This window comes from Hyla sarda, chromosome 2, assembly GCF_029499605.1.
Source record: "Hyla sarda isolate aHylSar1 chromosome 2, aHylSar1.hap1, whole genome shotgun sequence".
NCBI classification, from domain to species: Eukaryota; Metazoa; Chordata; class Amphibia; order Anura; family Hylidae; genus Hyla; species Hyla sarda.
The window spans coordinates 86,267,895-86,294,480 of record NC_079190.1 but is presented as its reverse complement, the minus strand read 5'-3'; the positions used below and the strand labels follow the sequence as shown (position 1 = coordinate 86,294,480).

General features: G+C 45.0%; 1 protein-coding gene across 9 annotated transcripts in view; it reads right to left on the bottom strand.

The window, feature by feature from the left end:
• RBMS2 (RNA binding motif single stranded interacting protein 2) overlaps positions 1-26,586 on the bottom strand; it is a 167,939-nt gene that overhangs the window by 25,666 nt on the left and 115,687 nt on the right. For 7 of the 9 annotated variants that reach the window (XM_056562405.1, XM_056562404.1, XM_056562401.1 and 4 more), the window contains exon 2: positions 22,146-22,318. In XM_056562405.1, the coding sequence (XP_056418380.1) occupies positions 22,146-22,318 (173 nt within the window). The remainder of the gene's footprint in view (positions 1-22,145; positions 22,319-26,586) is intronic. The other 2 variants (XM_056562403.1, XM_056562409.1) reach the window with 1 other exon arrangement.

Genomic DNA, 26,586 nt, shown 5'->3' with positions numbered 1-26,586 from the left:
TCAGCCGAATACCAAACCGTGAGTTCAACTAAACTCAATCCTAAATCTATGTGACTACTGAACCTAAAACCAAACCTTAAATTCAGTGGAACAGCGTAAAGCAAGCCTCAGAGCTTATTCCCCACAAGGTCCCAACCAACTGTGAGGAACTTGAAGTCCGGTCCTCTGTAAAGACTGTTACTACTGTTAACCTGCATAAAAGTTGCAGTAAAGTTATTTCCAGTTTACTAAACCTCCGGTTGTGGACAATCCTTTATTCCTCCCTATCGTTCCTGGGACGGGTGGCGGTAGGATATATATATATATATATATATATATATATATATATATGTATGTAGAAATCCAATAGGGAGCAACACACCAATTGTGGTGGGTGCTATCAGTCAAGCCCAGGTCACGGGATACAGGTAAGTATATTCCAAGAAGACCGCAGCACTCCAAGATCAGGTGAAAATAAAGATAGCGTTTATTCCATCTAGTTCAAAGGCAACGTTTCAGCTGCGTACCTGCAGCCTTTATCAAGCGATTGGCTTGATAAAGGCTGCAGGTACGCAGCTGAAACGTTGCCTTTGAACTAGATGGAATAAACGCTATCTTTATTTTCACCTGATCTTGGAGTGCTGCGGTCTTCTTGGAATATATATATGTATATGTATATATATATATATATATATATATATATATATATATATATATATATATGAAGAACCCGCACCCTGGCATCACGACAGTTAAGGGTTAATCCAACGCCCTTTCATCACTGCACAGCTACACCCTTCCTACCCCACATCCCCACAAGCTCACGACACATGTAGAACATTACATTATATGTATATTTGAAATATACATTGATTAAAAAAAATATATGTTTATTTTTGTCCCTGCAGCTATTGCCTGTGTGTCTCTGTGAGGAGACCAAATATAGGAGGTGTGGGTGGACAAGCAGGGCTCTATACACTGAGAACATGCAGGGCTCTGTGCACTGAGGAAAAGTAGGGCTCTGTACACTGAGGAAAAGCGGGGCTCTGTACACTGAGGACAAGCGGGGCTCTGTACACTGAGGACAAGCGGGGCTCTGTACACTGAGGATAAGCGGGGCTCTATACACTGAGGACAAGCAGGGCTCTGTACACTGAGGACAAACAGGGCTCTGTACACTGAGGACAAGCGGGGCTCTGTACACTGAGGACAAGCGGGGCTCTGTACACTGAGGATAAGCTGGGCTCTGTACACTGAGGATAAGCGGGGCTCTATACACTGAGGACAAGCAGGGCTCTGTACACTGAGGACAAGCAGGGCTCTGTACACTGAGGACAAACAGGGCTCTGTACACTGAGGACAATCAGGGCTTTGTACACTGAGGACAAGCGGGGCTCTGTACACTGAGGATAAGCAGGGCTCTGTACACTGAGGATAAGCGGGGCTCTATACACTGAGGACAAGCAGGGCTCTGTACACTGAGGACAAACAGGGCTCTGTACACTGAGGACAAGCGGGGCTCTGTACACTGAGGACAAGCGGGGCTCTGTACACTGAGGATAAGCTGGGCTCTGTACACTGAGGATAAGCGGGGCTCTATACACTGAGGACAAGCAGGGCTCTGTACACTGAGGACAAGCAGGGCTCTGTACACTGAGGACAAACAGGGCTCTGTACACTGAGGACAATCAGGGCTTTGTACACTGAGGACAAGCAGGATTCTGTACACCGAGGACAAGCAGGGTTCTGTATACCGAGGACAAGCAGGTTTCTGTACACTGAGGACAAGCAGGGTTCTGTACACTGAGGACAAGCAGGGCTCTGTACACTAAGGACAAGCAGGGCTCTGTACACTAAGGACAAGCAGGGTTCTGTACACTAGGGACAAGCAGGGTTCTGTGCAGTGAGGACAAGCAGGGATCTGTACACTGAGGATAAGCAGGACTCTGTGTACTGAGGACAAGCAGGGCTCTGTACACTAAGGACAAGCAGGGTTCTGTACACTGAGGACAAGCAGGGTTTTGTACACTAAGGACAAGCAGGGCTCTGTACACTGAGGAAAAACAGGGCTCTGTACATTGAGGAAAAGCAGGGCTCTGTACACTGAGGACAAGCAGGGCTTTGTACACTGAGGACAAGCAGAGCTCTGTACACCGAGGACAAGCAGGGCTCTGTACACTGAGGACAAGCAGGGCTCTGTACACTGAGGACAAGCAGGGCTCTGTACACTGAGGACAAGCAGGGATCTGTACACTGAGGACAAGCAGGACTCTGTGTACTGAGGACAAGCAGGGCTCTACAGTGAGGACAGGCAGAGCTCTGTACACTGAGGACAAGCAGGGCTCTGTGTAGTGAGGACAAGCAGAGCTATGTAAACTGAGGACAAGCAGGGCTCTGTACACTGAGGACAAGCAGGGCTCTGTACAGTGAGGACAAGCAGAGCTCTGTACACTGAGGGCAAGCAGGGCTCTGTGCAGTGAGGACAAGCAGGGTTCTGTACACTGAGGACAAGCAGGGCTCTGTACACTGAGGACAAGCAGGGCTCTGTACACTGAGGACAAGCAGGGCTCTGTACACTGAGGACAAGCAGGGCTCTGTACACTGAGGACAAGCAGGGCTCTGTACACTGAGGACAAGCAGAGCTCTGTGCAGTGAGGCTCTGTGACATATAACCGGCTCACGCAGCAGGATGATTGACAAACCAGGAGTCTGGCTTGTCTATTTGGTCACCTTATAGAGGCACACATGCAATAGCTGCAGGACAGCATTTTTTCACCCAAAATGCTCTGGTGATCATTGTCTTTTTACAATTGGAGCTTCTCTGTGTGGAAACTAGAATAAAACCCAAAAATGCAGCATTGAAGTGTGCCTATCATTTATATAAAAACATTTGACATGTCACAGCCTCATGGATCATTAGAGCGAGTCGGGAGAAGCGAGCAGCAGTTTTTAGAAATTACAGGGACACTTTAAAGGGAAAACTGTCAGCTTGCTCCCCCCGCACTAACCAGCGGTACTGGCGGGGGACACTGATCAGTTTGATTCTTACTGTGCCCGGATCCCGGCCGTTCAGCCAATATCTTTGTTTTTTCGTATATGCTACTTAAGTGCTAACTGGCACAGGCGGGGTAACTGGCACTCTGATGTCAGCGGCCGCCGGCCAGCTCGTCAATATTCCTCCCCACCCTCTGCCTCTCCTTCTTCATTACAGAGCGGGGAGAAGAGGGAGTGGTGGAGGGAGGGGAGGAATATTGATGAGCTGGCCCGCGGCCGCTGACGTCAGAGTGCCAGTTACCTCGCCTGTGCCAGTTAGCACTTAACTAGTATATACGGAAAAATAAAGACATCCGCTAAATGGCAGGGTGGATCTGAGCACAGTAAGCATCAAACTGATCAGCGCCCAGTAACGCTGGTTAGTGCGGGGGGAGCAAGCTGACAGTTTTCCTTTAAAGTGTGCAAGATTTCTGTGGATCACTTTTGGTGTGAATCTACGTTAGTATTGGAAAATCAGTGATCTGGGCATCTTAAAACAAGACCTAGACATTCACGCTAGATTAGCAAGGGAAGTATTCCAAAAACTGCTGCACAAATGGTGCAATAGTGTTGGATGGTGTGATATCAATGAAAGTGGGTCAGGAATCGTTCTGATGAACAGATGCTATACACTGTATATTACAGCCAAGTACATCACACTCATCACTCCTTAGCACCTGGGTCTGTGGCCTGTGGTTGGATGCTGGGACAACAGGGTTTAAAGCGATTATCTAACGAATAATTACAAAAAAATTGCATGCACTTAAAAATGTCCCCCTGTATGTTTCATGGCCAAAACCCATGTTCCCAATGTACCAGTACCTCATTTCCCAGTTTTTTCCTTTTGTTTGACATCTTGCCATGCGCTGATGTAAAACTACAGTTCCTGGCATTCCTCGTTGGTCCTCTCAGAGTGCTGTGCGCCCTCCAACCCTTACTATTCCCTGCAGGGAGCAAGAAACCCTAGGACGCTCCAATTTCATCAATTCCAGATGGGAAGTTACTGCTACACTCTCTCTCCACTGTAATGATAACAATTTATGGTCGTCTAGCATGTCTTACCATCAATCATTTTTTGTATCCAGAGTACCCCTTGGTGACCAAGTTCATTGTTTCATGGGAGATGTTTACCCTATGGCAGAAGGGCACTATCAGCCGGACAATGCACCGTGCAACAATTGTATCATCATGAAATGGTTACAGAAACATGACAGAGAATTTTCCTTGTTTCCTGGTCTTCTCATTGGCCATATATAAATCCCAGAGACATCTTTGGGACAGGGTAGAATGGACTATGCAGTCATTCTAAGAAGCTAGCCTGTCCGCATGGGCCAATATTCCTGAGGAACAATTTCATCCCCTAGTGGAAGCTATGCCATAAAGAACTGCTGTGGTTCTGTAGGCCCAAGGAGTGGCACTGATAAAGTCACCATTGAACGTATTTGCCATGTAGAGCCTTCGCCGCGTATAATGATATGCCGAAATCTTCTAATTTTCTGAATGTAGAATCAGGAAGTGTTGCCTTTTATCTGTCTTTTCCTTCCTCTAGTGAGACAGTGACCCATACAGCTAAGAATAGCCTGGGTTGACAGCGCTGCTTCCCAGCCATCTCCCTCTTCCTATTCCTGCCTCTTTCGCTCCTTCATATGACAGATAAAAATGTTCTGGTTCCCCCAAGTTGTTTAACCCTTACTAGTGCATTAGGGTCGTACGTCTGCGCAAATGACAGTATTTTATTTACTACCCAGCACGGAAAGGATTAACTAACCCTTCCTACAGCTACCATCCCCCACCTCCACCCATCCATTTACTGACACCAGACAGGAAATAACTAAGCTAGGCAGATTCTGTTACCAGTGGAACTCTACAGCGATGAGCCTGTACACGTTCTACCGTAATGGGATGTAATTACTTGTCTTATACTGGCCTGGGTTATTGCCTGCACAATGCTCCAGAGCTGTATTCAGACTTCTGCTATTTGTTAATAGAAATAGACAACAAGCTGCCATCAGACATATCTGAAAGAGGTTGTCTATAATGCAGTAGCAGGGTCAGGATGGGTTCACAACAGCAGTGTCCATTAGATGTATACACCAGCGGGAAGTCCCTAATGTATTCTTCTACTATATAGCTATCATACAAAACCTATACCAACAAAAAAGCTGGGCAAAAAAAGTAACAATCTTTATTGTTTAAAACACAAACACATGTATAAAATGATATTTATAAAATCAGAGGAATGGCAGCTGAAAAATAGGGCGTCTCCTGGGCAATAAGTAATAATCAATGGTGCAAATCCCATATGTAGGGGCATATAACTCATGGCACAAATATAGGTAGAGCATAAGGCAGTATCCGTAGGTTACACCAAGCATTACATATAAATAGCAAATGCACAAAGAGTACAAAGCCCTGCTATGGTGCAAAAAGACACCTACATGTAGAAAGCAAAGATGCAGCCAGGACACGTCCACCCGTACGACCACATAATTGGCAAAAATAAAAATAAAACAGCCACTGGATAAGGCCATTAAAGGCCTGTTCATCTAATCTTATAGAGCTCTTATTAAAAGGGGCAGTATTTTCCCCTTATTGGTAGGTGTCTCTGTCCAGCCTGCTAGGATTCTGCATAACAAAAGAAAGCTAATATGTGTTCATTACAGTGTGAATAGTATATATGGGTGAAATAGTGTAAATTACAAAAACATCCAAAGGATCATTGGCTTCCTGTGAAACTGGCCTCATGTGTATGTGTGTAAGTGAGCAACTGGCACAACCATGACAATAATCACTAACCATCAACATTTTAAAGTCGTTCTCAGTTCCTGTCAATGGCAAAAAATACTAGGCACTTGGTATGTGACAGCCTGTTCGTTAAAGGGATATTCCAGGAATTTTTTTTATTCGACTATGCTACAGGGGCTGTAAAGTTAGCGTAGTTCATAATATAGTGTCTGTACCTGTGTGTGACGGTTTTCTCACAATTCTTATGTGATTTTCACTTTATGTTTATTTTCATCAGCATTCAAAATTACTGTTGTCTCAGATTTTTCCCAGGCTGCAATGCGGCCAAGACCTGACATCACTGATGACAGGGAGCCTGTCTGCTTCAATGGGTGGAGCAATCGCTTGGTGGGAGAGGGATCAATCTGCAACTAATGGCACAGCTGTAGGCACCCTGATTGAAAATCACAGGTCTTTGAATGGATGCAGCTCATTTATGTTTCAATGGGTGGGGTGGCTGATGTGCGGGAGGGAGGAAAATGGAATTATGGGATTTGTAGGCAAAAAAAGAAAAGTCAAACAGGAAATACCAGTCCACAAAAAGCTAGCCATGGTGTTATGGTAATCTCACAACATAGCCATTTAGCCAGGACAAGACAAGCGCAGATGCTTCCTAAGCATGTCCATTACTGTCTGCCAGGTACGTACTAAAATCACCTTATGGTGGATAACCCTGTTAACTATCCCTATTTGGTGGATAACCCCGTTAACAATCTCTATACAAAGCTAAAAAAATATGTTGGAATACTCCTAATAGGGTCATTATTCAGTCACTGTTCTACATTTTGTATATTAGGGGTTTTCAAATGAATACAAACATATATATGTTTTTGCTATATAAACAAGTGGAAACTAACAAAATACATTATATATGATCACATTGTATTTGGTGAGCAATATGTTTCCAGTGTATGGGTTAAATACATGCCATATGGCCAATGTGTGAGTGACGTATTTCCATCTCTGTGCTAGTTCACCATGCAGGGCTTGAAGGAAAAACGATACTTCTTAGAATTTATATATAACCCAAAAAAGTGTCTGGTGCGATATGGTGTAATTTCACCTGCCCGGAATGGATGGCTTCAATAGTAATGGGAGCATCATCTTACATGGAGGGCAATATAGGGGGCTTTATATACTGAGTAGGGGCAATATAATTAACTTGGGGGCTCTAAGGAGGGCATCAGTAGTCAGTGGGCTTACTAAGGGAAATTATAACTGAAACATGGGTACTAAGAGGAGAATTTTACTGAGTGGGCACCACAGTTGCTCAAGTTGGCACAAGGTTGGCACCAATACTAGAGTTGGCACACTTTTACTATAGGAGCAATTGGGGGGGCACCAGTTCTATGTAGGACACAAAGTGGATGCTACTACTATGGCAGTCAATAAAAAGTCACTATTATTGTGTGGGGCACTACAGAGAGCAGATATAAGTTGTGGAGGTCTGGATGGAGAAAAAAAGGAAAAGTGAAAGATTCTAATTAGAGAATACACCACTTGTAGTCACTGGATGTAACTGCACCGTAATCACCTATATCAGGTCTACCATTTAATCATACCTCCACCAATGTAGTACTGGAATGTGATCGCTATATTGGCACTATGTGGTGTTATATCAGTTAAATCAGTATGTGTGTGGATATTTGTGGAATGGGGTGGAGGAATTAGGACCTTGTATATTACTGTATTATTCAAAGATATGCTGTTACATATACATTAGTGCTACTGGAGAAGAAGGGCATTTAGGGTTAAGTCTGATGTATCTTTAGGTACAGGTTTTATGATATTTCCAGGGACATTGATGAGGGGGTGTATCTAAGTCTGTCATGTCCTAAAACGTTTTTTAATTGTTTTATAACTATGCTGTTTAATCCAACTTAAAAGGTGAAACTAATATATGAGAGAGACTCATTACATGCAAAGCAAAATAGTTCAACCCATGATTTGTCATAATTGTTATGATTATGGTTTACTGCTCATGAAAACCCCAAATCCCCAATATACTATATGATTTGGGGCCATGTCATCATCTGGTGTTGGTCCACTGTGCTTCATTAAGTCCGGGGTCAACGCATCCGTCTATCAGGAGATTTTGAAGCACTTCATGCTTCCTTCCGCAGACGAGTTGCATTACTGAAATAAATGAACTTTTGCACGATATTAAAAATTTTCGACTTTCACCTGTATATGTTTTGGTAGGTCATATGCCTTGGGGTTAATGCCCTTGATCTTTTTAGATCTTATCAATGCCCCTGCAGTGGCTACTTTTCACCTTTTTTTTCATTCTTGAGCCCCTTTCGTGAAGTACTAAGCACTGTAAACAAGGAATGCACCATAACACCAGCCATGTAGCTATCACAATTTTGTCTTTATCAAAGTTGCTCAGATTCCTATGCCTGTCAATTTATTTTGCTTACAACATATCAAGAACAATCGGTAGCTGTTTTGCAAGAACAGATTGGATGGGCTAACCTCTATTTCCCACATGCATCAACGAGTCTTTGGTGCCCATGGCCCTTTTACCAATTATCGTATCCAATTGTTCTTCCTTTGACCCCTTTTAATAGATCCAAACCACTGCATACCAGGAACATCTAACAAGAAATGCTTATTTGGAGTTGCTGTGACTCATCAAGACATCTCAATCTGGCCCTTCTCAAAGTCCCTTAGATCCTTACACTTGCCCATTTATCCTGCTCCAAACCTATCATCTTCAAGAACTGACTTTTCTCTTATTGCCTAGTATAATCTCTCAAAGGAACCAAGCATTAGATTTTACCATACATAACACTTGGCAAAGCGTTATATATGGTAAGATCTTCATCCTTACCATCCCCAGGAGATGTTCCTGCCCCCAGAGATGAGATGCCCCGCTGAGGATATGAAGTTTGTAATTCTTCCTCATCGCTGCATAAGTAGTCCCCTGGGCAGGGAGCTATACTTACCTAGGCCCGCCGTTTCCGGCTGTAGTGAAGTCCCCTAGGCCTGATTGATGGCCTGCGTCATTGCTCTGCTTCCTAAGCAGACGGGGTAGAGTGGTGATGCGGGCTACCAACCACACCGAACAGGCGACACTATAGCTGGAGCAGCGGGACTAGGTAAGCATAGCTCCCTGCCTAGGGGATTACTTATGGGGCGGCGGGGAAGATGAAGATTTGACCATATATACAGTATAACGCATTGCTAAGGGTTATATATGGTAAAATCTAATGCTTGGTTCCCTTTAACAAGTTCTGTTTTCACAAGATAATCGGTATTAGGCTACATTTACATTACAGTTTCGAGGCTCCATACAGCTGTAAGTCAGCACGGTCATCCACGTTTTTAAGTCCTACCAACACAGCATATATTTTAGAGCAACGGACCACACATAGTCATGATCGGAATACGTTCGGCCCACTGAAGTCTACGGGGCTGTAGACAACACGTCAGGCTGTACAACCTGTCGGCATACACCCTAACGGAGTCCTGAAAACGTGATGTGAATGGGGCCTTATACACTGTACCTGTCAGTAGTTGTAATCTTATGGCTGTGCGGTAAAAAGGCTGTATTATGGTGAAGCACCGCTTCATTTGTTTTTTTATAGAACCATAAATAAATTTCTACAACCTTACCGTACATAGCAAAACAGACTGCACTAGTTTGCTGGAAATAGAATTTAAAAAAAAACTGCTTCAAAATTATATAGCCACATCACAAATCATGGACAAAGTCAACAAATAAACTACGGTGACAGGCACAACGTCGGTGCCAACATACAGGATCACAAGTAACAGAAATATCCTATAGCAGACAGCAAATATGTTGGAAATGATATAACCTGGTAAAAATATACAATTATTAATTGCCTTCCCACTCATAAACAGAATCTTCTTTACACTTTAAAGGGGTACTCCACTGGAAAACTTTTATTTTTTAATCAACTAGTGCCAGAAAGTTAAACAGATTTGTAAATTACTTCTATTTAAAAATCTTAATCCTTTCAGTACTTATCAACTGCTGTATGTTCCAGAGCAAGTTTTTGAATTTCCTTTCTGTCTGACCACAGTGCTCTCTGCTGACACCTCTGTCCATGTCAGGAACTGTCCAGAGCAGGAGCAAATCCCCATAGCAAACCTATCCTGCTCTGGACAGTTTCTAAAATAGACAGAGGTGTCAGAAGAGAGCACTATGGTCAGACGGAAAAGGAAATTCAAAAAGAAAAGAACTTCCTCTGTAGTCTACAGCAGCTGATAAGTACTGGAAGGATTAAGATTTTTAAATAGAAGTAATTTACAAATCTGTAGCGTATAGATGAGTAGTTCGGCACTGCTAATTTCTGAACCTGAAAGCGGGTGGACACTAAGTCGCTGTAGCGGAGTGGGGATACGGTGGTGCTCGGACTTATGTAGAATATACCATCAGTGCATGAGAAGACAAAGAAAAGTCGGCACTCACCGGGTTTCCAATTCAGCAGATTTTATTGCACGTTGCTCACAGCCGTAGTACAATTCTCGGGGAGACGACGGATGGTACAAGGGGGGTACCACAGAGAGGCCTCTCTGTGGCCTCTCTGTGGTACCCCCCTTGTACCATCCGTCGTCTCCCCGAGAATTGTACTACGGCTGTGAGCAACGTGCAATAAAATCTGCTGAATTGGAAACCCGGTGAGTGCCGACTTTTCTTTGTCTTCTCATGCACTAATTTACAAATCTGTTTAACTTTCTGGCACCAGTTGATTTAAAAAAAAATGTTTACCCCTTTAAGTTCATTTTTTACGTTTAGTTCCACTGTATACGCAAGGGTCTAGCTTATATATTCCATTCACAGAAAGCAAATATCACAAACCAATCGGCAGAAAAAGCAATAATACAAAATTACAAGATTTTTATTTAAAGTTATATATAAAATAAAGGAATATACTCAAGGAGAAGAGTAGGAGGAAAGAAGGACAAGCTGCACAGTGGATGAACCCGTAAAACAGTGTGCCTGCAGCTGTTGCAAAACTACAACTCCCAACATGCCTGGACAGCCTTCGGCTGTCCAGGCATGCTGGAAGTTGTAGTTTTGCAACAGCTGGAGACACACCGTTTTAAAAAGAATAGTGATCTATAGTGCACGTGAAGTGAGTGCTGTGTGAACTTTGTTTCCTACAATACTAGCTCCGTACTGGCATCAAACACTTTCCCATCTGGCCTGTTCTCCCCCTACAAACATCTTGCTTCATCCAAACAACATTCCCTCAGTCTGTGGGCGACATGTGCAGATCTCCTTGGGGCTCAGGGGATGTACACCGCATTCCTTGGCTGGGGTGAAATGAGGTTACGAGGCAGCTACTCCCCCTCCGTCTCCCTCCTTCAACTCCTCCTCCTTGTGATTCTCTAAATGTATAATTATACGTATGTGTGCGTATACGTATTTAGATAGATCTATATTTACTCATTTAGAATGCATTCGGAAAAATATGTACACCCAGACACAAATCCTTAGCTTCTTTCATAGGCCTTGCCAAACATTTAGGGTATGTTCACACTATGGAATTAAGCAAGGAAAATTGTGTTTTCTAGGGACTCACACCTTTCTGCTTTGTGTTAAATGGGGCAGAAATGATCCAGAACTGGTAGTTTTTTTTCATTGCAATTTGTTTTGGAAATAAGCGCGGAAGTGACACCACATTTGCCTTGCCACTTCCACTGCTAAAACCAGGGCTGTGGAGTCGGAGTCGGACGAAATTTTGGGTACCTGGAGTCGGAGTCGGCAATCAATGCAACGACTCCAACTCCTACAAAATTTAGATTGGAATAAAAAAAAAAAAAGCAAGTTTAAATGTCCCAATTCACAAAAGTTATAATTAATGACTTCTCTACTGTAAGAATAAAGACCAATGCATGCAGTGCCTCATGTAACCGCAAAACGAACACGTTAAGTGACTGAAGAAGCATGCTTTTCATGTGCTTCACTATATGGCACGCAACGCACAATTAGGAGCGGCAATACTTTCCATAGTGTTGTGTTCTGCTGTTACAGGGAACCCATGGGTAACCTAGCCTCTCACTGATAAGGGATTAAATATGTTTTATGCAGGACTAGAGACACTTGTATAAGTGAAGGGAATGGAGGGTCAATAGTTCAAGACTGAAGCTGTAAACCATTGGAAAAACTGCTGCCATTCAGCTAAGGCTATAAAAACTTATAAACTCTGATTGTTAGCTTAAACTATAAACATGACTATGGGATTCTACTAGGGAAATCATGTTTTATAATAAATGCCCCTTCCTGGATCCTCCCACTGCCCTATCTTCAGCAGCAGATCAGCACACAAAAAGGAGAAGGCAGCAGCTTCTGCCCAACTACCTCTCTCTGCTAGAAGAGCTTAGAAGAACTTGGTGGAACAGCTTCTTGGATTCAACTGTAAGTGTTTATAAATACATTCGCATATTAATACAGAGGAGTCGGAGTCGGAACATTTATCTACCGACTCCACAGCCCTGGCTAAAACACAGTGATAACTGTAATGTAAATGCACGGCACTAACAGTTACTTGGTGCACTGAGGGTGGTCTCCACAGACCACTCCTTTCTCCTCCTGTAGCCTTGTCTGACCACTGAGTCAAAACCACCCCTCAGTAGTGATGTGGAGCCAAGACACACACAGGAAAGGAGATTCTGCTCCCCTAAATCTGTATAGCACTTAGAAGCAGCAGCATTAGCATTATGAACATTATAGGGCAGAATTGAGCAGTGTAAGCTACAGGATATTACACATTAGATTAATACCTGTAATGTAAATGCATGTCACCAACAGTTCCATGGTGCACTGGGGGCAGTCTCCCCAGACCACTCCTGTCTTCTAGCCCCGCCTGACCACCGAGCACAACCCGCCCCTTAGCAGTGACGTGGAGCCAAGGTCTTGTGAAAGGTCTTGAGCATGTGCTGTGTCTCGGCGGGACTGTCAAATGACTTCACTACAGGAGGAGGACATAGGTGGGGTCTGGGCGACCACCCCCAGTGCCCTAAGGAACTGTAAACTCATTTACATTACAGGTATCACTACGTGTTTTAGCAGTGGAAGTGGTAGAGCATATGTGGTGTCACGTTCCCTTTAAATAAAGGGTCTCTGCTTGCAGATTCTGCTGAAAAATGTAATTCACACCACTGGAAGGTTCATGCAGCGGAATCTCGGTGTGGAATTCCGCACAGAGATTCTTTAGTGTGAACACACCATTAGAGGTTTTAAAATAGGACGAAATTTAATAAACAACAATACTAAATAAACTATGGCATACACATATTAAATATATCAAGCACATTGGGGGAGATTTATGAAAACCTGTGCAGAGGAAAAGTAGTCCAGTTGGCCATAGCAACCAATCAGATCGCTTGTTTTATTTTTCACAGGCCTTTGTAGAAATAAAAGAAGGAATCTGATTGGTTGCTATGGGCAACTGGAGAATTTTTCCTCTGCACAGGTTTTCATAAATCTTCTCCATTGTTCCAAATTCACACTACACATCGAGCTCATAGCTTGCTACACTATATATATATCAAGCTCAGTGCTCAGTTGTAATGTCATGTTTTGTAACTATTTGACCTAGTTTTCCAGTGCCTAGCAGATTTATCAAGTGTTTATGCCTCTTTTTCCTGTTTTGTGCCCATTTTCCACCCACCATGAACTAGTGGGTGGAGACTAGCTGCTATGATTTCTTCTTATACACTGTGTACACAGAAAAGAAAGGAAATTCTGCTCTTCTATATCTCAATAGCAAATAGACACAGCAGCATTGAGGACATTATAGGGCAGAATTGAGCAGTGTGCACTGTGAGATATCACACTAGACATTTTCAACAGGGTCTTTGTGTGTCTCTCTCACACTCTGCATCTAACTGCTCCTCCCCTTATTTTTATCCTCTTCTATACGCAGCATACAATATAATCCCTTAGTAAGCCAATAGTTTCGGTGTTTAGTAGAGTGAAGAATGAGTTTAGAAGAAAGACAAAGAAGGAAAAGAGCATAGGTGGCAATAAAAAAAGAGTCATTTTTCTCTAATAAGACATATTATAAAGTCAATAACATTTACTTGTACTATTGATTTATGCAACGTTTATTGAAAGATACAAAAAAATGACAAAGATTAAGAACATATACACAACTGTCCTCTCCTATAACAAATGTTACATTTGGAGATTTAGGTTTACTTCTGTAATTTATAGAGAGGTAAACAACTCTGCCTCATATAAAACATTGTTGAAAAGCAGTTAAACACAGGCATAAAGCTCTGGACTATTAGTAATAGTTAAATTGGGGCTCTGCCTTGTTAAACTCTACCGTAAATAGAGAGTACCTTCAAATCATTTCTACACACTGACCAAGGTTACACACAGGGCAATGTTGTTTTTCTGCATACCTTATAGGACTGTTTCAACATATTGATCATTCCCAGGTTGTAATGTAAAAATACTCTTTCAGATCCTGAAGCCAGTTTTCAGCTTGTACAATATCAGGACATAGCCAGTTCAAATTGTGAAATTCCTTTAACATCAGCAATTCAGCTGTGGGCGGAATCCTATGATCGTATGTAAGAATTGGATACTTGATATTTCCCTGTCCATATCTGTATCTCCGTCCATTAATGATAATTAGCTATCAGTGTCTCCAGGATGTAAATCAAAGCCAAAAGCATCATACTCCAAAATGCTTTATTGTTATGGCTGAAACAACTAATCGATTCATCGGCAACTAATTGATTATGGAAATAGTTGTCAACTATTTTCAGAATCGATTACGTAGCGATTATCACTATTAGAGATGAGCGAACTTACAGTAAATTCGATTCGTCACGAACTTCTCGGCTCGGCAGTTGACGGCTTATCCTGCATAAATGAGTTCAGCTTTCAGGTGCTCCGGTGGGCTGGAAAAGGTGGATACAGTCCTAAGAGACTCTTTCTTAGGAATGTATCCACCTTTTCCAGCCCACCGGAGCACCTGAAAGCTGAACTAATTTATGCAGGATAAGACATCCCTTCCCCAATATCGCGCCACACCCCTACCCCTTAATTCCCTGGTTGAACTTGATGGACATATGTCTTTTTTCGACCGTACTAACTATGTAACTATGTAACTATGTAACATCAACTGCCGAGCCGAGAAGTTTGTGACGAATCGAATTTAATGTAAGTTCGCTCATCTCTAATCACTATGTATATATGCTCCTCTGGTCCTCGGCAGCCTGTTTAGTGGAGACGGGGCCCAGCACACACCCTCTTCTACTTCCTGAAGCTCCTTTCTGCAGCTTATTCTGAGTCCCTGGTTGTCAGGCCAGACTTAGGGTGGGTTAACACCACGGTTTCGGAATACACTTTCATAAAAAAAAAAAAACTAAAAAAAAAAAACGTATGCAACCGTACAGAAAACCGTGCCCATAGACTTCCCATTTAAAACTGTAAGCACCATAATGTATACGTTTGTCTCCGTTTTTCAAACCAAGCGTTTTTTTTTACTTTTTTTTTCCCCGGCAGAAAACCGTAAACGTTTTTTTTTTTTTTAACATGGGAGTCAATGGGAACCATACAGAACGGTATGGGCGTACGGTTCCATCCAGTTTTCACCATAAGGTTTTTGACTTTGCACAGTTTATTCATAATGGAGTAAAAAGTTAAAAACAAATACGTTTTTTTCTTAACAAACGGATGCAACCGGACATCATTTTTCAAACCTTATACGGTTTTCAACCATATACAGATACAAATTTGTACACACGTTTTGATACAGTTTAGTAAGGTTTTGAGGAATCCGTTTTTTTTTAAATCAAAAACCTGATATGGTAACTGTATTGCAAAAACGTGGTGTGAACCCAACCGTACAATAGTCGCAGAAAGAAGATGCAGGAAGTGGAAGATGTGTACTTGCCCCCTTTTCACTAAATAGGCTGCTGGGGGCAAATAGGATAGACAACCAAACCTCCTATTTGGCCACAGGTAAAAAACAGGGAGGGGGTACATACATAAAAAACAAGAAAATTATGCTTAAAAGAATTATTATATGTATTTAAATATAGTAAAAAGCTCCTCCTCCCAGCCTCCGCAAAGCTCAGCATCTAGCCGACCCACAAACTCTCTCTTAAAGGGGTACTCTGCTGGTCAGCGTTTGGAACAAACTGTTCCAAATGCTGGAGCCGACAGCTCGTGATGTCATAGCCCCGCCCCCTCATGCTGCCACGCCCCGCCCCCTCAATGCAAGTCTATGGGAGGGGGCGTGGCGGCTGTCACACCCCCTCCCATAGACTTGCATTTAGAGGGCGGAGCGTGACATCATGAGGGGGCAGGGCTATGACATCATGAGCTCCTGGCGCCAGCTCCAGTATTCAAAACAGTTTGTTCCAAACGCTGAGCAGCAGAGTACCCCTTTAAGCGGTCATCCCATTTTCAAAAGATATTCCCTATCGAAAAAAATAAAAAGCTGACTAGTGGGGATCTGATCGCTGGGACAACCACTGGGAAAACTGTCCCCACGAATGCGCAATCTACACTCCATTCATTCTTTATAGGGCCTCTAAACATTGCCAATAGATCCACTAGTTATTCATTATCGTGTAGATAGGGGATAACTCTTGATAATGAGAATTAGAATATCCTTTTAAAGTGTCTCTGTCATTTCAAAAACACTTTGAAAACACCTGGAAAAAATAACAGCCATATACAGCCAGAGTCATAGTAATATACAGCCATGTCCTCACTTTACCCTAAGCACCTCTTCCACTTTAAAGGGGTACTCCGGTGCTTACACATCTTATCCCCTATCCAAAGGATAGGGGATAAGATGCCTGATCGCGGGGGTCCCACCGGTGGGGACGCCCGGGATCATGCACGCGGCACCCCGTTTGTAATCAGTGCCCGGAGCGTGTTCGCTCCGAGTCTGATTACGGTCGACCGCAGGGCCGTCGGCGTGTGACATCATGTCTCCGCCCCCGTGTGATGTCACGCTCCGCTCCTTAATGCAAGCCTATGGGAGGGGGCGTGATAGCTGTCACGCCCCCTCCCGTAGGCTTGCATTGAGGGGCGGAGTGTGATATCACACGGGGGCGGAGGCGTGACGTCACATGCCGCCGGCCCTGCGGTCGACCGTAATCAGACCCGGAGTGAACACGCTCCGGGCACTGATTACAAATGGGGTGCCGCATGCATGATCCCGGGCGTCCCCAGCTGCGGGACTCCCGCGATCAGGCATCTTATCCCCTATCCTTTGAATAGGGGATAAGATGTGTAAGCACCGGAGTACCCCTTTAAGCCTATAGTTGATTTTGGAAGTCATAGGGCCACAAATACTTAAAAGGGGTACTCCGGTGGAAAACTTTTTTTCTTTTTTTTTTTTTTATCAACTGGTGCCAGAAAGTTAAACAGATTTGTAAATGACTTCTATTAAAAATTGTTAATTCTTCCAGTACTTATTAACAGCTGTATGCTACAGAGGAAATTCTTTTCATTTTGGATTTCTTTTCTGTCACGGCCACAGTGCTCTCTGCTGACATCTCTGTTCATTTTAGGAACTGTCCAGAGCAGCATATGTTTGCTACGGGGATCTTCTCCTGGTCTGGACAGTTCCTGACACGGACAGAGGTGTCAGCAGAGAGCAGTGCGATTGTGACCGAAGAGAAATCCAATCCAAGTATACAGCCGCTAATAAGTACTGAAAGGATTACGATTTTTTAATAGACGTAATTTACAAATCTGTTTAACTTTCTGGTATCAGTTGATTAAAAAAAAAAAAAAAAAAGTTTTCTGCCGGAGTACCCCTTTAACGATTAGGAAAAGTCAGCACGCCAGTGAATTTCCTGAAAGTGGTGCCAAGCTGGAAACATCTTCCCCCTTAAGACCAAATGACAACAAGTAAGAGTAATAGGTTCACACCAGATACAAATATGGCTGTTAGGCGGCATTCATTCACACCATTTTTATGTTACGGTTGCCGGATCCGGCTGGGGGAGGGGCAAACTGTATACTACAGTTTTAGATCCGGTCACAAAACCGGATATGGGTCAAAAATGAGCTGACCAGAGTCACCGTTTGACTCCGGTCGGCTCATTAAAGTCAATGGATTTCAGCGCTGGTCCGGCTGGGGTACGGGAGAGCACGATTTGCCCCTCCCCCACCCAGAGCTGGCAACCGTAACGTAAAAACAAGGTGAGAATGCAGCCTAAGAGTGCCCTAGAAATGTAGCGAACATAATGAATCAAAATCATGGCTAGGATATGTCCATAATAATGTAAATTGCCAGTACATATGGTCATAACTCAGGACTTCCATATCAAGCCACAAAGAAGAGGGTTTTTAGCCACATGCGGCTCTCGAGCTACTGTTTTGGGACCACTGCTAAGACCTACTAAACTGGCCCACCAAATTCTTTAGACAACATTCTCAAATGACATGTTACTTTCAATAACTTAAACATACAACATGTTTCTAACGCTTTATAGTAACTTTGTATATTGAGTGCATCTGCTAGCAACACTGTATGAAACAAGCTTTACGTAAATATGAGAAGAGTTGGTTAGACTTTCTGATACAACTTCTATACGTAGGAGCAGCCACTTTCAAGATCACATTCTAAGGCAGTGACAACCAACCTTACAGACTATAGGGTTTTTACATGCAGCCCTTGCACATTCATAAAGCTACGCAAGACACACTTGGGGTACTCCGCGGGTCAGCGTTTGAAACAAACTGTTCCGAACGCTGGAGCAGGCGCCAGGAGCTCGTGATGTGATAGCCCCGCCCCTCATGATGTCACGCCCCACCCCCTCAGGGGATGGGGCGTGACGTCATTATGGGGGTCGGGGCTATGACGTCATGATCTCCTGGTTTGTTCCAAACGCTGACCCGCGGAGTACCCCTTTAACACTTTTGTGTTTATTCACAGATTATTTGACCTTAAAGGGATTAAAAATAAGTAAAGAGTACCCCTAACAGTGTGAACACAGGACTTTTATATGCTTTTTTGCCAAATTAGACTGGGTTCACACCACATTTTCAGCCATACAGGACTGCATACAGCTGGGGGGAGCTAAAACCTTGCGTTCCCGTATCCCTGCCATATGCCGCCCGTATGTAATTCATTTCAATGAGCCGACCGGAGTGAAACGCTGACTCCTGACGGCTCATTTTTGTCCCGTATGTGGTTTTCCACCGGACCTAAAACAGTGGTCCACTACGGTTTTAGGTCCGGTGGGAAAACCGCATATGGGACAAAAATGAGCCGACCGGAGTCAGCGTTTCACTCCTGTCGGCTCATTGAAATGAATTACATATGGGGGGCATATGGCAGGGATACGGGAACGCAAGGTTTTAGCTCCCCCCCCCAGCCGTATGCGGTCCCGTATGACGGAAAACGTGGTGTGAACCAAGCCTTACTGTCACGATTCGACTAGCTGGATGTGGATCCTCTATGTCAGCGAGGGATTGGCGTGGACCGTGCTGGTGGACCGGTTCTAAGATGCTACTGGTATTCACCAGAGCCCGCCGCAAAGCGGGATGGTCTTGCTGCGGCGGTAGCAACCAGGTCGTATCCACTGGCAACGGCTCAACCTCGCTGACTGCTGAGAAGGCGTGGGACAGAAGGACTAGGCAGAGGCAAGGTCAGACGTAGCAGAAGGTCGGGGCAGGCCGCAAGGTTCGTAGTCAATGTGGATAGCAGAAGATCTGAAAACACAGGCTTTGGACAACACCAAACGCTTTCACTGGCACAAGGCAACAAGATCCGGCAAGGAAGTGCAGGGGAAGTGAGGTAATATGGACAGGGAGCAGGTGGAAGCTAATTAAGCTGATTGGGCCAGGTACCAATCATTGGTGCACTGGCCCTTTAAATCTTAGAGAGCTGGAGCGCGCGTGCCCTAGAGAGCGGAGCCGCGCCAGCACATGACAGCCGGGGACCGGGACGGGTAAGTGACTTGGGATGCGATTCGCTAGCGGCCGCGTCCCGCTATGCGAATCGCATCCCCGCCGGCACCGGGGCGCTGCAGAGAGAGAGACGCCGTGAGCGCTCCGGGGAGGAGCAGGGACCCGGAGCGCTCGGCGTAACAGTACCCCCCCCCCTTAGGTCTCCCCCTCTTTTTGTCTCCTTGTCCCTTCAAAAGAGACGACAACATAGGGGACGCCTCTTGAGTCTCCTTCTGAAAAAAGAAATTCTGGGTAGCTATACCAGCGGCAGGTAGTTCAGAAGAAGTGGAAATGGGGAGGGGGGGCAGAGGGTGAAGCTTGTCACGGGGCAGAGTGTCACCAGGACGGGGGCTATGAGGAGGCACGGCACAGTCCAGATAGGCCTTGGGGAGGCTAGGCACAGGAGGAGACACTGAGGCCTGACAGACGGGACTGGGAGGCGATGTGAGGCATCTCTTACGGCAAGCAGGACCCCAATTCTTGATCCCTTTAAATCTTAGAGAGCTGGCGTGCGCGCGCCCTAGAGAGCGGAGCCGCGCGCGCCAGCACATGACAGCCGGGGACCGGGACGGGTAAGTGACTTGGGATGCGATTCGCGAGCGGGCGCGTCCCGCTATGCGAATCGCATCCTCGCCGGCAAAGTCAGTGCAGCGCTCCCGGTCAGCGGGTCTGACCGGGGCGCTGCAGAGAGAGAGACGCCGTGAGCGCTCCGGGGAGGAGCAGGGACCCGGAGCGCTCGGCGTAACACTTACTGCTGTCTCTGTCCATGTGCATCTATATGTTTACTACTCTTTCTTATCAGAGCAGCCTATAAAACACTGTGATAACTGGAACACTTTTAGCAATAACATTTCAATTTAATTCCTACAAATCCCCAAAGCAACAGCTAAAAGAACTACAGTTTAAAAAACATCGCCACTAGTCACAAGACTGACAAAGCATGGGCAAATGCCGAGACGGACAGCTTGTTTTGATGTTTTAATTCTTATTAGTGAATGGCAATGGATTGGTCCAAGTCTGACAGCGTCAAATTGTTAATGTCCACAAGGCAACAGATACACTGGGACGAAGTCCATGTAAATGGCAATACAAGCAATCCAAAAAATGAAGTGAGCAGCTTGCTGGCAGGGGCCTCCATGGGCAAGATACATGTCTATTACTACTGTGCAGTACAAGTATAAAGATAGCGTTAGAGATATTTATTAGGCATTTTGTATCTCCCTACTGTATTTCAAGGTTATTTTGCAGTCTGTATCTCAAACATATTTGCATATCGATTGCAGCTTCTAGGACATCATTTTATGACCCATAGACATTGCCAAAATGCATCAAAAGAAGCCTAGACAAAGCGAGATAATTGTCTCTGTATTATCAGCCTAGCGCTGGGCGGTATACCGGTTCATACCGAAATTTTTGTGCTGCACGATATGAATTTTAACCCATACCGCAATACCGGTTTGGCTCCTCCCCCTCGGGAATGAATGAATCAGCCCAGCACTGCGTTGTCCCCACATCGGGGAACTAATCCTATTTGACCCGCGAGCGCTGTTCTGCCACCCCCCAATTAATTATTAGCCCAGCGCTGTGCTGTCCCCATCAGGGTACTACTCACATGTCACCAGCATGCGCTGCCCTCCTTGTCCTGTTTGTTGCGGCCGCCGGGCGCTGGCACTCTATACCAGTGGTCTCCAACCTGCGGACCTCCAAATGTTGCAAAACTACAACTTCCAGCATGCCCGGACAGCCGTTGGCTGTCCGGGCATGCTGGGAGTTGTAGTTTTGCAACATCTGGAGGTCCGCAGGTTGGAGACCACTGCTCTATACTGTGTGATATCCCTATGCCCAGGCTGCAAAAAATAAACAAAATAAACTTTAACTCACCTCCCGTTGGTCCAGTACCAGCCTCACTTGTTTCCTGGGGACGGGAACGTCGGACAGCCGTCAGCCTATCACCAGCCGCAGCGATGTTCCGCCTCGACCGGTGATAGGCTGAGCCCACTGTCATGTAAGAAGCCGGCCAGAGCTCCTTACATGACAGTGGGCTCAGCCTATCACCAGCCGGCCAGCTTCTTACATGACAGTGGGCTCAGCCTATCACCGGCCGAGGCGGAACATCGCTGCGGCTGGTGATAGGCTGACAGCTCTCCGACGTTCCCGTCCCCAGCGTAAGGCCAACGTAGGTGCGTTAAAGTTTATTTTGTTTACCTTTTTCAGCCAGGGCATAGCAATACAGCGTACAGTATAGAGAGTGTCAGCGAAACAAACAGGACGAGGAGGGCAGCTCTTGCGGGTAATATGTGAGTATTTACCCCGATGGGGATGTGGGCTGATAATTAATAAGGGGGGGGGCTAGGAAAAAATACCGTGATACACACATTTGGTCATACCGCCCAGCCCTATATCAACCTATTCAATAGGGAATGGGAATGTTTCTTACGGCTGGCACAGCTTCACCAGGTCTTGGTCCGTGGTGCTGGGATGAAGACCTCTGATGTAGAGATTGGTTTTGCTCAGCTGTTCTCCACCTCCGCCACCTCCTCCTTCTCCACCACCGCTACTATTACTAGGGCTGGGAGGAGCCATGTGCTGTGCCGATGAAACATAGGTCTGCTGGAAAACAAATGGAAAGGAAAGTTTTAGATATTGGAAGACTTTTATCTGCAACACCAGTACACAACCCAGGCATTATTCCAGGTGATTCATTGGTTCATTTGCAATAATTTCTTGGAAAATGAAGTCATCCATTTATTTAACATAAATCAGCTTTTCCTATACAGCATTTGAAGTGTCTAATGACAACTACTTACTAGAATCAACACTTTCCATATAGTCATTCTCCAACATGTTAAAAACTAGATGCTCAGGTATAGTCTAGGAATAGTATTCGATAATGATCCACTTACGCTATTATTTTTCATACCAACAGGTAAGACTATATAAGTGTAAATTACACTTTATATTTTTACATTAAAGGGGTTATCCAGGAAAAAACTTTTTTTTATATATCAAATGGCTCCAGAAAATTAAACAGATTTGTAAATGACTTCTATTAAAAATCTTAATCCTTTCAGTACTTATGAGCTGCAAAAGTTGAGTTGTTTTTTTCTCCTGTCTAAGTGCTCTTTGATGACACGTGTCTCGGGAACCGCCCAGTTTAGAAGCAAATCCCCATAGCAAACCTCTTCTACGCTGTGCAGTTCCCGAGACAAGCAGAGATGTCAGCAGAGAGCACTTTTGCTAGACAGAAAACAACAACTCAACTTCAGCAGCTGATAATTATTGAAAGGATTAAGATTTTTTTAACAGAAGTAATTTACAAATCTGTTTAACTTTCTGGAGCCAGTTGATATATATATATATATATATTTAAAAAAAAGTTTTTTCCTGAAATACCCCTTTAAGAAGTTAATTTTTTTGGTTAGGGGAAAAAGGCCACCCTGTTGGGCAGCTCAGGTTCCCTTATACAATGCTGCATGGTGTCACCTGCTATTTTCAAAATAACTAGCCAATTTACAAAGGCGCTTGTTGTGTGGACCGGGAGTAACTCTCTCCATATAACTCTATGAGAGTTAAAGGGGTACTCCAGTGAAAAACTTTTTTTAAATCAACTGGTGCCAGAAAGTTAAACAGATTTGTAAATTACTTCTATTAAAAAATCTTAATCCTTCCTGTACTTATTAGCTGCTGAATACTACAGCGGAAATTATTTTCTTTTTGAAACACAGAGCTCTCTGCTGACATCATGAGCACAGTGCTCTCTGCTGACATCTCTGTCCATTTTAGGAACTGTCCAGAACAGTATATGTTTGCTATGGGGATTTCCTTTTGGACAGAGATGTCAGCAGAGAGCACTGTGCTCATGATGTCAGCAGACAGCTCTGTGTTTCAAAAAGAAAAGAATTTCCGCTGTAGTATTCAGCAGCTAATAAGTACAGGAAGGATTAAGATTTTTTAATAGAAGTAATTTACAAATCTGTTTAACTTTCTGGCACCAGCTGATTTAAAAAGAAAAAAGTTTTTCACTGGAGTACCCCTTTAAATTAACAAAGTGACCTCTGGTCCACACACAAGAGAATGGGGTGGTCACACTGGAGAGCAGCAGGGACAGAAAGTGGTATTGAATCATGAAGATGGAGCCGCCGGTAAGAAATGGAGCAGATGGCCATTTTACCCTCACCAGACTAATGCTTGGAAAGGTAATAAACCTTTGGCTGGAGTGTCTCCCCTTAATGTCTACACTGGGAACTTTTCTTAGAATATGTTAAATGGAGAGCTCAGTCACAATAGTCCAGTCCAATTTTGGGTTGTCAGCCCCTCTGTTGTCCCGCTCTCCGCACGTAGCAGCAGTCTCAGAAGATTTTAGACTTTCAGGCTTGGCGCAGAGAGCGGGAGAACAGCATCTCCCCGCCACAGACGGACTGTGGAGCTCATGCAGAAGGAGTTGAATGATAGAGAAAAAGTGGTCCGGCACTACAAGACTAAGGCTGCAGCTGGACAGGTGACTGATGTGGATAGCGTGAGGATTCCCAGAGTATAATGTCGGATAAGGCGGTGCATAAATCCAATAAGGTGTGTAAACAATGTTGAAAAGAAGACAAGGATTGCACTCACCGTGCGTACAGCGTTTTATTGATAGTAGTCAGGCATAACGAGCTGGTACAAGAGCGGAGGCGGGGGACGACGTCCCCCGCCTCTGCTCTTGTACCAGCTCGTTATGCCTGACTACTATCAATAAAACGCTGTACGGACGGTGAGTGCAATCCTTGTCTTCTTTTCAACATTGCATGCAGAAGGAGCGTGCTCGCTCTCACCTGCGCTGCTCAACTCCCACCACTCACATCGGACCGCCGCATATCTCCCCGGAAAACACAACTCCCGCCACTCACATTGGACCGCCGCACATCTCCCCGGAATACACAACTCCCGCCAATCACATTGGACCGCCGCACATCTCCCCGGAATACACAACTCCCGCCACTCACATTGGACCGCCGCACATCTCCCCGGAATACACAACTCCCGCCACTCACATTGGACCACCGCACATCTCCCCGGAATACACAACTCCCACCACACACATTGGACCGCCGCACATCTCCCCGGAATACACAACTCCCGCCACTCACATTGGACCGCCGCACATCTCCCCGGAATACACAACTCCCGCCACTCACATTGGACCGCCGCACATCTCCCCGGAATGCACAACTCCCGCCACTCACATTGGACCGCCGCACATCTCCCCGGAATGCACAACTCCCGCCACTCACATTGGACCGCCGCACATCTCCCCGGAATGCACAACTCCCGCCACTCACATTGGACCGCCGCACATCTCCCCGGAATACACAACTCCCGCCAATCACATTGGACCGCCGCACATCTCCCCGGAATACACAACTCCCGCCACTCACATTGGACCGCCGCACATCTCCCCGGAATACACAACTCCCGCCACTCACATTGGACCACCGCACATCTCCCCGGAATACACAACTCCCACCACTCACATTGGACCGCCGCACATCTCCCCGGAATACACAACTCCCGCCACTCACATTGGACCGCCGCACATCTCCCCGGAATACACAACTCCCGCCACTCACATTGGACCGCCGCACATCTCCCCGGAATGCACAACTCCCGCCACTCACATTGGACCGCCGCACATCTCCCCGGAATGCACAACTCGCGCCACTCACATTGGACCGCCGCACATCTCCCCGGAATGCACAACTCCCGCCACTCACATTGGACCGCCGCACATCTCCCCGGAATGCACAACTCCCGCCACTCACATTGGACCGCCGCACATCTCCCCGGAATACACAACTCCCGCCACTCACATTGGACCGCCGCACATCTCCCCGGAATGCACAACTCCCGCCACTCACATTGGACCGCCGCACATCTCCCCGGAATGCACAACTCCCACCAATCATATTGGACCGCCGCACATCTCCCCGGAATGCACAACTCCCGCCGCTCACATTGCCCTGGCGTCGCACATCTCTATGCTGCTCACATAGCCCCGCCACACATCTCCCCGCCACCTCCTCCACCCTCTACTATTAGCAAAACTACAACTCCCAGCATGCCCTGACTGTGAAGACATGCTAGGGGGTAATAGCGCGACCAGCCCCTGTAACATCTCCCCTTCGCCTGCTAGCATTAGCAAAACTACAACTCAAAGCATGCCCTGCCAGTGAGGACTTGCTGGGGGTTGTAGTTTTGCCACAGCTGGGGAGTCATAGGCGCTGTAAATGTATGGAGCTGTGTGCAAACTTACTCGCTGCAGCACTGTACATTTATGGCGCACGTCCCTGAGGAGTTAAAAAAGCAAAAAATGCATGCGGTCCCGTCTCTATTTGCTAACCAGCCAGGTAAAAAAAATATATAAATATAAAAAGATAATATAAAATAATAAAAATATACAATTATTTAACCCCCCCCCCCCCCCCAATAAAAATGAAAATTATTCACCTTTTTCCATTAACAAAAAACTAAAAATAAATTCAAGGAAAAAAAAAAAAAACACTACATATCTGGTATCACCTCGTGCATAAATGTCCGATCTTTGAAAATAGAATGTTTATTATCCCACGTGGTGAATGGAGTAAACGTTAAAAAAAATTCCAAACACCAAAATTGATGATTTATGGTCACATCACATCACAGAAAAAATGTAATAAAAGTGGATCAAAAAGCCAGAACTGCACTGGTACCATAAAAACTACAACTCATGGCACAAAGAATAAACCCTAACACAGCTCTGCAGACTGAAAAATAAAAATGTTATAGGGTCAGAACACGGCATTGAACAGAGTATTTTTATTTATTTTTTTTAATCCATAAAGCGAAACAAAAAAAACCATCCA